Source organism: Nicotiana tomentosiformis, chromosome 2 (genome assembly GCF_000390325.3).
Source record: "Nicotiana tomentosiformis chromosome 2, ASM39032v3, whole genome shotgun sequence".
NCBI classification, from domain to species: Eukaryota; Viridiplantae; Streptophyta; class Magnoliopsida; order Solanales; family Solanaceae; genus Nicotiana; species Nicotiana tomentosiformis.
In genome coordinates, this window is record NC_090813.1 from 160,750,503 (window position 1) to 160,765,228 (window position 14,726).

The window sequence follows — 14,726 nt, forward strand, 5'->3', positions numbered from 1 at the left end:
ACCTGGCTTGGATACCAAGTTTGTCATACCCCAACCTCGAGGAGCGTGACTGGCGCTCAACCGAGTGAACCCGGTCGAGCAAGCCTAGTAAACCTTTCCTACCCGGCTCATTCATGATCCAAAAAGGGAACGCGTCACCATTTGTAAAACATGGGTGGAGATCAGTTATATAAATATATAAACGTTGCTAGTTCATTTTACATTATATACATTATGTCGTAGTTTAGTTCCCAAAATACAACTCGATCCAACGACACCCCAACATATGTACATGACCAACTTAAACGTCTATGCAGCCTCTAAGGGTACAAAAGAGCAACATGATAATACCGGCAACAAGGCCCCGGCTAAACCTCAAAATATGAAAACTTATACAAAAGGAGTACATGACCCATGGGAGAAATGGGTCTCACCAAGACTGTTGTAAGGAGAGAAAGAGAGCACTAATATCTACGATCGGCACTATCTGCGATGGAACCACCTAGATCCATTCAAAGATGTAGCGCCCCCGGCAAAAGGGACGTTCGTACTGTCGAATAGTACTAGTATGTAAGGCAAACATCAATCTTAGTAGAATGAACAGTGAAACAAAGAGAAGGCAGTCATAATAATCAATAAGTACTTCATAGAAATACAAAGAAACACCAAGTAAGGATCACATAGTTTCCAATTCAATCTTTCCATCTTTTTAGATTAATAATCTTTAGTGCCAAAGCCACAACTCACAATGCCACCGTGATTTTACACGGAGTCCGGTCTCGGCCCGACCGGCTAAGCCATCTTAAGTGAGACATATCCATATCCACCATGTAAATCAATAATTACAACACAAATGCCATCATGTGTACAGCATGGCATCCGATCTCAGCCCGATCGGCTAAATCATCTCACTTGAGACATAACCTCTTTCAATTGTTCACTCAATTCACATTTTTCCCATCTTTCATTACATGGCACAAACAACCTCATTTATCAAGTAGTTCTTGGCACTTGGGAACATTTTACAATTCAAGTCTTTCCCTTTTTATTTGTTCAAATAACATCATCATTCATGTCGATAAGTACAATCACATAAGGCATTTCACACATAAGGGAAGGAGCTTGGAAAATCATAATTACGCTCTCAAATAGCATGATGACATGGTAACCATCTAAAACAATTTGGGAACATGAATCTTTCAATCCAACACACTAAGGAAAACAATTCTAGTATGATCAAGTTGGAACTTACACCCATTATCCGGACACCAGGAGTTCGATTCTAGGAAGAAGAGAGTTAGCCATACATACCTCGATTGCGCTTCTTTAGACTCTACAATTATCCGTAACCCTTAGCAACCTAAATCTATTTTAGCAATATACAAATTGAACCCAGAATTAGGAAAACGTTCATGGTCCTAGCCCACTTTTTCCCCACACTCTTTATCACACATGCATGCAAGATAGACCACCCTCATACCTATGAAGTATCACCCTAGTACCCCATTATAGCTATGCTTAAAATTAAGAGCTGGGGTGATGAAGCCTTACCTTTTAGGATGAAGAATTTTGGTGCTCTACTTGAATATTTCCAAAGCTTTGAGTGATGGTTGAAGATCAATTTGATGAAAAATTAGGCCCTCCCTTAAAACCCTCTCTCTCACTCTAGAAATATCATAAATGATCTTCAAAATAGACTAAAGGGGTGTTTTAACGGAATGGGGGTCGGGTTTTAAATTAAGAAAAAGGGTGCCCCGACACAGGTCTGCGGTCGCATATGCGACCGCATAATGGTTATGCGGTCCGCAAAGTGACCGCAGAAATGGCCCTCAGGGCCTAAACTTTCGGCTCAGGTATGCAACCAGTATTCGGTCCGCATACTTGTTCTGCGGTCGCATAATGCACCGCAGAACTCCCTCCGCAAAAACCCAAGAGGAATTATGCGACCAATATGCGGTCCGTATATCGATTATGCGGTCGCATAATCGACCGCAAAGCTGATCTCAAATTGGCCAACTTTCTGCTTCACTCTACGGCCATTATGTGGTCCGCAGAGTAATTATATGGCCGCATAATGGGCCGCAGAAACGCGTTCTTCTACGAAACATTTTCCTTTAAGTAATGCAGGAATCTATCATGGCACCACGAAACCCCGAGTTTTTGGTTAAAATTTTTATGGGTTCTTACATATAAGCCCGAGTACGCACTCCTCACCTCGCATACATGGCTTTCATATAACACAAATAGCACAAATAACCCAAATCCTAAGAGGGGTTCCCCCATACAAAGTTAGGCAAGATACTTACCTCAAAGAAGCTAAATCAATACTGTAAAATGACCCTCTCGTGTGAAATCCGGACGGCTCGAATCTAGCCAAAATAACTCAAAAACATCAAATAATACTTATGGAAACAATAGCAAATGATAAAGGTCGAGTCTTTACATATTTACTCAAAGTCAACCAAAAAGTCAAACCCTGGCCCGCAGCTCGAAACCTGATAAAAATTATAAAATTTGAGAACCCATTTAATTACGAGTCCAACCATTCTAATTTCACTCAAATCCGACTCTGAATCAATATTCAAAACTCAGTTATTCACTTTAAGAATGTTTAGACAAAACCCCCCTAATTTCTTCTATTCAAATCCTTAATTTAGGTGTAATAATCTATGGAAAAACAAAATACATAATCAAAACAAAGATAAAATTACTTACCCTCAAGATTTGGGTGTTTGTCTCCTCCAAAATCACCTTACTTGTGCTCCAAGAACTCAAAAAGTGAAGAAAATGAACTCAAAATTCTAAAATTTGATATTTTAATGCACTGACAGGGGTCCTGCTTTGCGATCGCGGTCTCCAACCTCGCTATCACGATTCAAAAATTATTCCAGCTCAGTTTTTACCCTTCGCGATCGTGGCTATGTTCCCGCGATTGCGATGAACGAATTCCAACAAGTTTGCCCAACTCTTCGAGACAACCTTTAGTATAATGGACATACCTTTTTATACAAAAACTCCAAATGATGAAGAGTTTAATTTTCCGAAAAATAGACAAAAAGGGCTACAACTTTTATTTGTAGATTATCTCCAAATTCCTTATATATTGCAAGATACAAGCTTCCAAAGTCAATCGTGTGACAATAGAAATTTCTTCTACGCGATCACAAAAAGGATTCCGCGATCGCAATTCACAGTACCCAAACAACAATTTTCTCTTCACGAATGCGACCCAAAGTCCGCGATCTCGATACACACCCCTGTGGCCAAAAACCAGCAACAAAGAATGGCCTAGAAATAGTCTGAAACCACTCCGGAACCCACCTGAGCCCCTCGGGACCCTGTCCGAACATACCAACTATTCCCAAAACATATTAGGAACCTACTTGAGGCCTCAAATGACATATAATAACATCGAAACCACGAATTGTCGATCAAGATCATCTCTTAAGTTCATAAACTTCAAACTTCGAACCAAGCGCCAGATTCAAGCCTAATCAATCCGGAATAAATTCAAATTTTGCATACAAGTTCCAAATGACATATCGAACCTATTCCAACTCCCGGAAAATCAATCGAGCTCGATAACATCGAAGTCAACTCCCGGTAAAACTTATGAACATTCTAACCTTCACATTTCCAACTTCTGCCAAAATACATCGAACCAATCTACGGACCTCCAAATCCAAATTCGGACATACGCCTAAGTCCAAAATCACCACATGAATCTATTGGAATCATCAAAACACCATTCCGGAGTCGTCTACACAAAAGTCAAACTCTGGTCAACTCTTACCGCTTAAGCTTCTAAAACAAGTATCATCCTTCTAAATCAATCCTGAATCATCTGAAAATCGAACCCGACCACACACACAAGTCACAATACATAATACGAAACTACTTTAGACCTTAAGCCACCGAACGGGATGCTAATTCTCAAAATGAGCGGTCGGGTCATTACATTCTCCCCTTCTAAACAAACGTTCGTCCTCGAACGTGCCAATAACCAGTCCAAAGCCACGAAATCACTAAATGAACTCCCAATACATATACTCGTGGGTGATCCCACACCACCCCAATCCACACAAGACAGACAACACCCTCTCAATAACTGAAGATTATTCCTTCCACATACGCCGATAAGCCTTAGAACCAAATTTTTCACCATCCGATCATTTTCCAAAAACCCGATTCTCACATAAACACAATGTATCAACCTCAACCAGCTCCCACATATCATGCATACACCCACAAGGTATGACCACCCAGCGTAATACATCGCCTATATGCCCGTAATAACAACTCTGACCGCTATAACTATCCATTACCACACCCGGTACCGTTAAATAGCCTCATATCGACTAAAACCTTATTCCAAACCTTCACAACACTGACAACGAAGAAAGAAACATGAAGATCTCATCACCACTCACCCAAATCAACAAGTCACACCCAACGCCATCAGGGCACATACCTCGCAAGTTAAACCCAATAAGCACAATGCGGATATGACTAAATATGCAAAGAGAAACACATGAGAGAACTATCAAACAAGTCCGACAGGCACAACTTCCTATCTGTACCATGCCATTAATCCATTCCATAAGAGAGAATCAAAACATATGAACTAATCATAAGGATGCCATCCTAATATAACTCAACCGCGGCACGTAGCCAGGTTCAAACATATCAAACCACACAAAAACGTAAGGATCCCATCCTCAGCTCTAAATCACAAGTCGAATACACATCATACCAATCGAAACCTTCCACTAACTCAATTTTGTGAAACAAAATCACAACACGTAGCAAACTTCCCATATCGGTAGATCATCTAAATCACAAATTGTAACCAAAACATCCAAAAATCATATCAAAACCTACCGTAATGAGTAACAGAAAATTCATTCTAGTCTCATGACTCTCAATGGTGAACAGAACAAAATGATAGACATGGGCTAACACTATAGAATCTCCCAACAGGGGTAAACACACAAGTAGAGTATAAGAATCATGAAACTCACCCATATAGGAAGCAAGATAGGAGGACTCACTCCGATAAACATGACCGAATAAAAATAAAACAAATGCTCCTCTACGACAAATCAGAACCATACCTGTAATGACACTATCTGGTGCAGCAGCCTCAGCCCTACAATGGAAATCATATCAATCGACCGGGCCTCCACCTCTAGGGCACCCTCTACTCGCCTTTCGTCCACCTCTAGGGCGCCCTCGACTTGCCTGTCCTCCACCCCTAGCTGGTTGTGCAGGTGCAGTAGCAACTGGAATGGGACCCATAGCCTGAGTGCTTTGATGGAATCCACCTCTCCCGTGTCTGGGACAATCTCTCATGATGTGCCTAGTATCGCCACACTCATAACAACCTCTCTGCGGGCGTGGCTGTTGGGATTGTGTATGTGCAGAGTAACAGGAATAACCGTTGTAGGAACCCCATGCATGTGGTGCACTAAAAGATGACTTCCCCATATGAGTACCCTGAGGTCCCTGACTAAGTGGAACACCATGAGTAGTCTGAAGTGCGGACTGGACTGTCTAACTGCTCGAGCCTCTACCGTGATTGGTCATAGTTGAAAGGTAGAATCCACTGAATCCTCTAGATCCTCAAGACCTCTTGGCCTCCTTATCCTCCCTCTTCTCACCCCGAATATGCTCTAACCTTCTAGCAATCTTCACAATCTGCTGAAGTGGAGTATCAGTCTCCAACTTCCAAGCCATGCTAAATCTGAGACCATAATTGAGCCTCTCGATAAATATGTGGACTTGCTCTCTGACTGTAGGAACCAAAGTAGGTGCATGACGGGATAACTCACTGAACCTGGTGGCATACTCTGACACCATCGTGGTGCTCTGACACAGCTGCTCGAACTCTATGCGCTATGCATCCCGGAGTGTCTAGGGAACAAACTCCCTAAAAAATATCTCTAAAAATTAAGTCCAAGTGAGTGGTGCTGCATCAGCTGGCCTACCCTCCTCATAAACCTGCCACCACTGATACGCTACTCCTGACAGTTGAAATGTAGTAAAAGCAACTCCGCCCACCTCTACAATACCCATGGTGCGGAGAATACGGTGACACTTCTCTAGAAAACCCTGTGCATCCTCGGTAGCAGTGCCACTAAAAGTAGGTGGACCATACCTCTTGAACCTCTCAAGCCTCTTCTACTCCTCCTCTGATGCCCCTGGCCTGACCTTGGGCTAAATCGGAATAACAGGTTGTACTGGCACCACGCCCGGAGTAAGACCAACATGATCCTGCTGCTCTAGAGTACGGGCGGTAGGAGTCTGAGCTGCTCCCCCAATCTATGACGTAGCATGTGCAACGGAGATCAATCCCATCTGAGCCAATGTACCAAACATACTCAAGAACTACACTAAAGTCTCCTGATGTCTGGGGGTAACAACAAGCTCCTCCGGTGCTTGTCCCCCAACCGGAGCTACTGGCGGAACTGCTGCTCTGGCAGGTGCTCTAGCTGTGGCACATGCTTCTCCTCATCCTCTACCTCAGCCTCGGTCTCTAGCAGCTCTAGTAGGGGGTGCGGGTGTTTGCTCAGCTGATCCGGTAGCACGTGTCCTCACCATCTGTGAGAGAATAGAGATACAAAGGCTCAAACTTCGAAATCGACAAATTCGCACGACATGAATGAAAGAAGTGGAATTTTCCTAATAGTTCTGTAGCCTCTCGAAGATAAGTACAAACGTATCCATACAGATCCGCAAGACTCTACTAAACTTGTTCGTGACTCGTAGAACCTATAAACCTAGACCTCTGATAAAAACTTATCACGACTCAAAATCCCACCTTAGGCATCATGATAACACCTAGTCTCTAAGACTAGGTAAGCCGATTACTTACAATAATTAAGCTAATTTAACCATGATATTTTAAATAAGAGATTTATATAAATACCGAAATAAATGCGAAATAAGCTTACGTGGCAATAATTACTACAACCTCCCAAGACTAGGTAATATAGAGTCACGAACTCTAGCTAAATACATGGAAATATCTCAAAAATTGAAATACAATACTGTACGGATATCAAGCTGACAGTACAATAAAAGAAAAGAACTCCAAGAGACTACGATGACCAAGCAGCTCTACCTTGAATCCTCGCGCTCGATAAGCTAACTCTGCCTGGGTCCGATATCACCAATACCTGGATCTACACAAAACAAATGTTCAGAAGTGTTATGAGTACACCACGGTCGATACCTAGTAAGTATCAAGACTAACCTCGGTGGAGTAGTGACGTGCTACAAGTCAAGACACCTACTAGTTAAAATAACCTGTGTAGTATAAAAGTATAAAGCTAATAATGATAGCAGAAATCAGTAAATGGCAACAAGAATCAACATATGATATAAATCGTAAAGTAAGAAGAACACTGTTAAAGTACCAGCAAGAACATATAAAGGAACAAATGACAATCAACTAATCAAGTCATTCTAAAACAAGTCTCACAACGAATTACTCCGAGATACCTCATCTCACAATCACAAGTCACGAGTCTTAAACCAAAATCATATGCTCATGGCACCTTGTGCCCACATTTCTAATCACCATCGCACGAACAATTCACGTGCCAATATCTCAATTCGCCCGGCATGATCCCAAGCTCACAATCACAATCCGCTCAGCATGGTAACATGCCTAATATCACAATGAAAGCAGATTATACAAGAATACATGGACATGATAAATAAATGTCAAGTTTCATACTCATGAACTAGTATAAGTGGCATGCTACGGTGTATGCTTTGTGCGAGTGTACTATTACAGCCCAAGTCAACAAGTAATATCGAAGACATCAAGTAGCTCATTGAAGCAACACAACAAGTCATGTAAGGTGTCTAACATACACAAGGAAAATCACACCATCACATGAATATCATCAACATAATGCCCCTAGGGCATCACACATCATCCCTGACATTGCCACCCTTATGTCTCCGATAGCCACCCGTATCTCTCCGTCCGGACAATATCATTAGCCTCCTATATCACTCCGATAGCCACCCGTATCACTCTACACAATCAACAGCAGTGATATACCAGTATTATACTCTGCATAACAACAACTAATCAACACCACAATTCACATGTGCTAACATCACAACAACATGACATATCAACTCGTACCACAAGTGCTCATAGGCCACAACCTTTCCAAAACAACGATACACATATTACCATATCACATAGCCAACGGCTCAAACACAATGTGTATAGAATCTCAATAACAACAAAATGAACGAGAAAGTAACTCAATAATGATCAACACTCCTTTTAAGCACAACTTCAACTAAAATAGATTAATGACTTTCAATAACTTCAACTCCAATTAATTGCTTAATAAGAAACTCAATTCTGTTGTATTCGGGGGAGGGGGGGTTGGAGGAGGACAGTGATTTTGACTTGAAAATTTTGTCCTTTTGTGCCGTAACTAGAACAGTTTAATTGTGATCAACAATAAGGATGTGATTCTTCAGTCCTTTTCAAAAAAGAGTCATTTGTAATATTATGTCAAGAGTGGGTTGCTTTAGTGGTAAGCGTCATCCACTTCCAATCAAGAAGTTGTGAGTTCGAGTCACTTCAAGAGTAAAGTGAAAAGTTCTTGGAGGGATGGAGCCGGGGTATATCGGAAACAGCCTCTTTACCCTTGTTGTTGTTGTAGTAGTAATATTATGCCAAAAAAAAAAATTGTTTTGTTTTTTTCTTTTCTTTATGGGTTCAAAAGGAAATGGGATATCCACATTTTAAGCGAGGGGTATTAATAGTCCCCAATTACGACTTGTCCACTAATATTTAGTTTAGAGTACTCACAGAAAGTGGTAAAAATCTCAAGATTAAAATGTAAATTAAAATCCAAGTATCCATGTTTAACTAGGGACTTTTTCATATATATACAAAATTAAGATAATATTTACCCGGTTTAGCTAGGTCCTATTTATAAAAAGTAATAACTAAAGTTTTTATAAAAATATATACAAATCTGGTCAAAACCTAAATTTATATACAACTCGAATATAATTTTTTGTTGTACAAAATAAGGTCAAAAGTTAGAATTTACATACAACTTCTATACAATTTGTTTTGTACAGAATTCGGTCAAAAAGCTACAATTTACATACTACTTAAGTACAACTTGTACACAATTAGATTAGTTGTATATATATATATATATAAATTTTATGGCGTTTGTATGCCCGACATACAAAATATAGACAATTTATTTTATGACTTCTTCTTTGATTTTCAATCTGAAATTTCAACCACAACCAACTCGAATCTTCACCGAACTCTCTCAAAATTGACATACAAACTACAAAGGATATTCTCAATCATTTGCAACAACACCCAATCCAAACATATAACAATTCCGTAAAATTTAGTTTTTGAATTCAAAGCTTCAAGATTTTTTAATAGTTGTCAATAAAGTTTAAGTTCATATCTTCATGTTACACACACCCAAACAAATCTAATTCACCAAACTTTCATTTTTTTCACACTTCGTACGTTAATTACATCGAAGATCATATGTCATAGTGAAGTTTCTCTTCCGAAATGATAATGCTAGAACACTATTGAGAGTGACAAAGTTAACAATATGCCCAGTACCATTGTCCTTCTTTCAATAGTATCACTTCCAACTGAAATTAAGAACGAATGCAAGTTTAGTAGAAGCCTTGATTCCGAAACATATTAGCTAAGCTTAATGACGTGGTAAATTACAATGTTTCAGAGTGTAAATCCTCATGTGTTGTTTAATTATCTTGCCGATAGACCTGCTCTGAAGTCTGAATTATCATATAAATTGATTAACAATCACAATTTATGGCTGCTTTGTTCAGACAACGAGGAGAACTTTTCATGAATAATCATTAATTAATGCGTAAATAAGCCAAACAGAGAATACGGCTATTTTTACCAAACAGAAAATATGTGACGAAATTAAATTCCTGTCAATTCAATACGTATGGGGAGAATGGATCCGAGAACGGGGGGGGGGGGGGGGGGAATGAAGCCTAAATAATGAGTAAGATTAGAGTCTAATATATTACTCTCTCCGTTCACTTTTATGTCCACTATACTAAAAATATATTTTACTTTTTACTTGTCCACTATACTAAATCAAGAGAACAACAGTTTTTTTTCTTTTTTTCTGTTTTACCTTTATCATTTACTACTCATTTCTCTAGACTTTTGAAAATACTATCATTATTATAGGTAAAATTATAAAATACATACTTCATTTGAACAACTAAAAGTGAACAGAGGGAGTATTTCGTATATAAATGGTAAATTGTACTCCTCCGGTCCATAATAAGTGACCTTTAGGCTTTTGGTATTTTGACTAAATTACACATAATTAAAATTTGCATATTGTTAACTTGACATATTGGGATATGTAAATAAGGGAAAATTTTGGAAAAATAAAATTAATTCATTCTTGATTATATAACATGTCACTTATTTTGGATCAAAATAAAAAGGCAAAATAATAACTTATTATGGACCGTATATGATAATGTAATGAAGTGATAATCTCTGTAAGAAAGGTAAATACGTTTAGAATGTAACACACAAAGGACATCCAAACTATCAAAACTAAGACGGGTCCTTGAAAATTGAAATAAACAATACCAATGTGATTGATATAAAAAATGTTACTACACTGTATACTGAACACTAATCCATATACGGAAACAAAATTTTTGGCAACTACGAAATTTATCCTTCCAGCAAAAATCAAAACCCCTCGGTGCAATTCGTTAAAGTATGCCGATTTACTTTGAAGAGCAAGAGCGCAGAACAATCTCAAAATCAAGGAGAGAAGGTGGCACAAGATCCGATTTGAATTCACTTTTTTTTATTTGATTTATACCTTGCTCAAAAAATAAAAGGATTAAAGAAGAGATCTAGAGAACGAGCTATGAACTTATAGCCCAAAGGATGAATCCCATCTCGTTGAACCTTATGTTTTAAGTATGTGTTTTTATGAGAGAATGTTTTCCTTTCATTTCTTTTACATTATTTTCAGATACTAAGGAACCCCCAAACAAACTAAAAGAAAAATGAAAAAAGAAGAAAAGAAAGAGCATGATTGTGGACCAAAGAAACGAATAACTTTTTCCCCTTCCAAAGCAAGCACTCTTAATAGCATTAGCAGAGCAAACTGTACTAAAGTTATAGCGTCTTTAGATAATAGCAATCATAGTATGATTGAGTATATATAATTCTAACAAAGATCTGGAAAATCCAGTCTGCCAACCAAACTTGGGTAACTATAACCTAATGTAACAACCAGTGTCATCTTCATGTCCATTCACTATGAATCATCATCTCATAGGCCACGTTGGTATTTATTGAAATATAATTAAAAAGTATAGTTGGCACCAACCATTTAGATTTTATTATTAAAAAACATTAGATCCTAGCCAGTAGGAACTGACAAACTACAAAATAGGAGGAGAAATTAGACTAGAGAAGAAGCACGAGCTGGAAACATCATCAGAAACATTCATCTTTTCACTGCACATATTCATTACAAATTACCAAAACTACACCACGAGAAACCTAAGGTCATTGAATTATGTACTACTGTAACAGAAAAGACAACATCGTGATCATAATATGAAAAATAGAAGGGTAGTAGTGTGTACAACATGTGGATGCATCACCATTCGAATTTTTTATCAATTATTCCTTCATTTTCACACAGCCCTTTTTTATAATAAGAGTGGTCGATGGTATCCTCATCAGCTTATGTCAAATACCTGCTAATCCTACAAATATATGTACAGAGTAACTTTGCCACCAAAGCTGAGAAAGATGAGAAGAAATCACCTATCTTTTTTTTCTACTGGAGCTCAAACCATAGTTTTCACCTACTTCATTGACCACTACACCACATCCTTGGGTGCAGCAACACAACCCTTTTTCTCCTTCACCCTCTCTTTTCTTTTAAGATAAGAGGGGTTGGGTCGGGTCATTTACCAGGTACTACTAGCTGGAAATGAAAATGACGAAAAAAAGAAAAGGTATGATGAAAAGCACTCAACTGGATGTTGACAACATCATAGCGGACCTCGAAAAGAAGGATCCAGATGAGTAATTCCATTTCAAAAATAAATTAGGTAGACCAGTACAAAAATGTAGGTTTGAAGGAGAGAAGTACTCCCTAGGGGGATCCAAACAAGAATGCCACAATAATTTTCTTGCGCCAGGATGGATACAATACAGTAGTAAGATACCTATAATTTCCACAAATGAACTAATACAATTTGAAAACCCAGTAATCTCATCAATATAGTTCAATTAGATCATTGTTCAATGGACTATGTCCCTCAGTGAACTAGCATTAATCAAGAACTACATTATATCAAATTTGGACATAAAAAGGTTGAGGAGGAGAGCAGAATTTACTATATATTAGCTAAATAGAGCAGAAACTGAGGAATACCCAAAGATAATTATATTCAATTACAGGACCTTGTTGGAAATACATAAGATAAACTACTAGACATTCCACGCATGTTAATAGAAACTATGAAGCTAAGCAAATAGAACCTGTGCACTAGACGGTGTAAAGTCAGAAAGGGATTCAGGAGCATCTACCACTTGCCAGCAAACAGCGAACGAGCAGCGTTTGCTTGATGTGTTCTTTTGCTGCAGGCTCTTGATATGTCCTACAGCAACATGAAGATTTCGACCTACAACAACAATCCGGTTGTCACAGCAATCTACAGAAAAAGGTTTACATATCTGCTCTGGCAGTGGATGTCCTTCAACAGTGTCCCACGAATCAGTTTCCGAGTCATAAACCTTAAGCTTCGTTCGTTCATGTTCTGAAACAACAAACAAACGCCCATATAGCACAACACTGGAACCAGTCCAACCTTCTCGAAGCCCGGAAGCCATGTTCTCCCAATTATCCGTTTGAGGGTCATAAATCTGGCCCCTAGGAAAAACATAAAAGGGCCAAAACCAGCCTTCTGTTACCAAAAGCTTTCCATTAAGAACTGCAGAGTCGTAGGCAGCCATTTTTGTTCCCATATTTGAAACAGAGCGCCAAATCCCTCTATTAGGATCCAAGACTTCAGCAGAGTTCAGCTCAAAAAGATCTGTGCTGTTTCCTCCAACAACATAAATCATCCCATCAATAACTCCACTAGCAAAAAAGGACCTAGCAGTGATCATCTTCTTCATAACAGTCCAGCGGTTTTTCCGGACCTCATATTTCACCACCGAATTGAGAGGGCAATCCACATCAGAAGCTACTCCACCACAAACATAGAGAACACCCTCATGGGGAAAGGCAATACAACCGAATCCATCGGGGCAAACTTTTTCCTTGCACGGCATAGCAGGGATAGTGTGCCAAGCAAAGTTGTTTAGATCAAAGACATTCCACTGAATTTTACCAGTACTTTTATGGAAGGCAAATACAAAAAACCAAGGATCATGATATCCAAGCTCCTTCCTTCGACAAAAGAATCGATCTTTAGTGCCAAAAAGCGAATACCAACGCTTACAGACTACCCTGCAGGTCATATGGTTATCAACTGGTATCCTAAGGAGGCAATTGAGAGCAACATCATCTGGAAGTCCAGGAATTAGGGGTTCTCCCCTTTGCCATAATTCTAACTCAAGAGAAGGATCAAGTAAATCAGATTGCTTTGCAGCTAACCTAAACTTTGGGGATAATGTCATTTGTGAATCCCCCAGCTTGTGTACTGGAACTTGATGTGACGATACCCTTACTCTTTGCATGTTTGTTTATAAAAACACTATGCAATCCCTTCCTCTAATATCCAATTTTCTCTCAGAGCTGCTTAAGAGCCACAAATACTCAGAAATGAACACACTAGTGTGTACACCATATACAATACACCTGCCCTGGCCCCTGGTTTCATTCATAAAAAGGGGTGAATCAGAAACCTAATCAAACACATAATCTTTGAATTAACAACCATAAAATATAAAAATCCAAAAGCAAAATTCAGACACATGAAATATAGACAAGTCCAATACCTTTGCTCACTTTTTAGACAAAGCCACTACTTTTTAGAATTGCAAAAGCATCAAAAACAAAACCTTGAATATAAGCAAAACTCATAACTTCAAGAATCCTTTTACTAAAAAGGCCTATTTTCCCATATTTATTTAATTGACAGATCAACCCTTTATAGCAGAGATAGGAGTATAGATATACATAAGAGCGAAAGCTTAAGGAAATTGAACTTACAGATTAACAGAGAACAGTTGATACCAGCAGAAGAGTAAAGATGGTGGCTTTACCAACAACTGCACCGCTTAAGATTAATTAAACCAAAGGACTTTGTTCTGCTTCTAAAGAAAGATTTTATTTTTCATCATTTATACTGGGCTCCAGCCTCAAATTTATGTGGCAAACATGGTTTCATGTTTCGAGGGGAATATAGCTGTCACGCGCCATTGTTTCATATACTGGCTAATCAATTTATGTGATGTACCTTTTTTAATATGTCTTAAAAAATAATCTTATTTTTATATATTTAAAATAATTTAATTGTAATTTTTTAATTTTATTTTTAATGAAATAATTACTACAAATAATCTATAATTAAATAAATGTTTTGAACTTATTTTTTAAACACAAATTTTATTTATTTTTAAAAAAAAATTGTGTTTAGTCAAAATGCATCACATAAATTAAAATTAAAAAAAAAGCACTATAAAAATA

The 14,726-nt window shown here is 38.4% G+C and overlaps 1 protein-coding gene across 1 annotated transcript; it reads right to left on the minus strand.

Moving 5' to 3' along the window:
- Positions 1-12,413: 12,413 nt before the first annotated feature.
- Positions 12,414-14,388, minus strand: LOC104103529 (F-box/kelch-repeat protein At1g30090). Its single transcript, XM_009611448.4, has 2 exons — positions 14,250-14,388; positions 12,414-13,907 (listed from the first exon to the last, which is right to left on the minus strand). The coding sequence occupies exon 2, from the start codon at positions 13,772-13,774 to the stop codon at positions 12,557-12,559; it is 1,218 nt and encodes a 405-aa protein (XP_009609743.1). The 5' UTR covers positions 13,775-13,907; positions 14,250-14,388; the 3' UTR covers positions 12,414-12,556.
- Between the last annotated feature and the right edge of the window lie 338 nt (positions 14,389-14,726).

Bases quoted from the DNA above. Each gene is read 5' to 3' on its own strand.
- LOC104103529 (XM_009611448.4), bottom strand. From the start codon at position 13,774: ATGCAAAGAGTAAGGGTATCGTCACATCAAGTTCCAGTACACAAGCTG.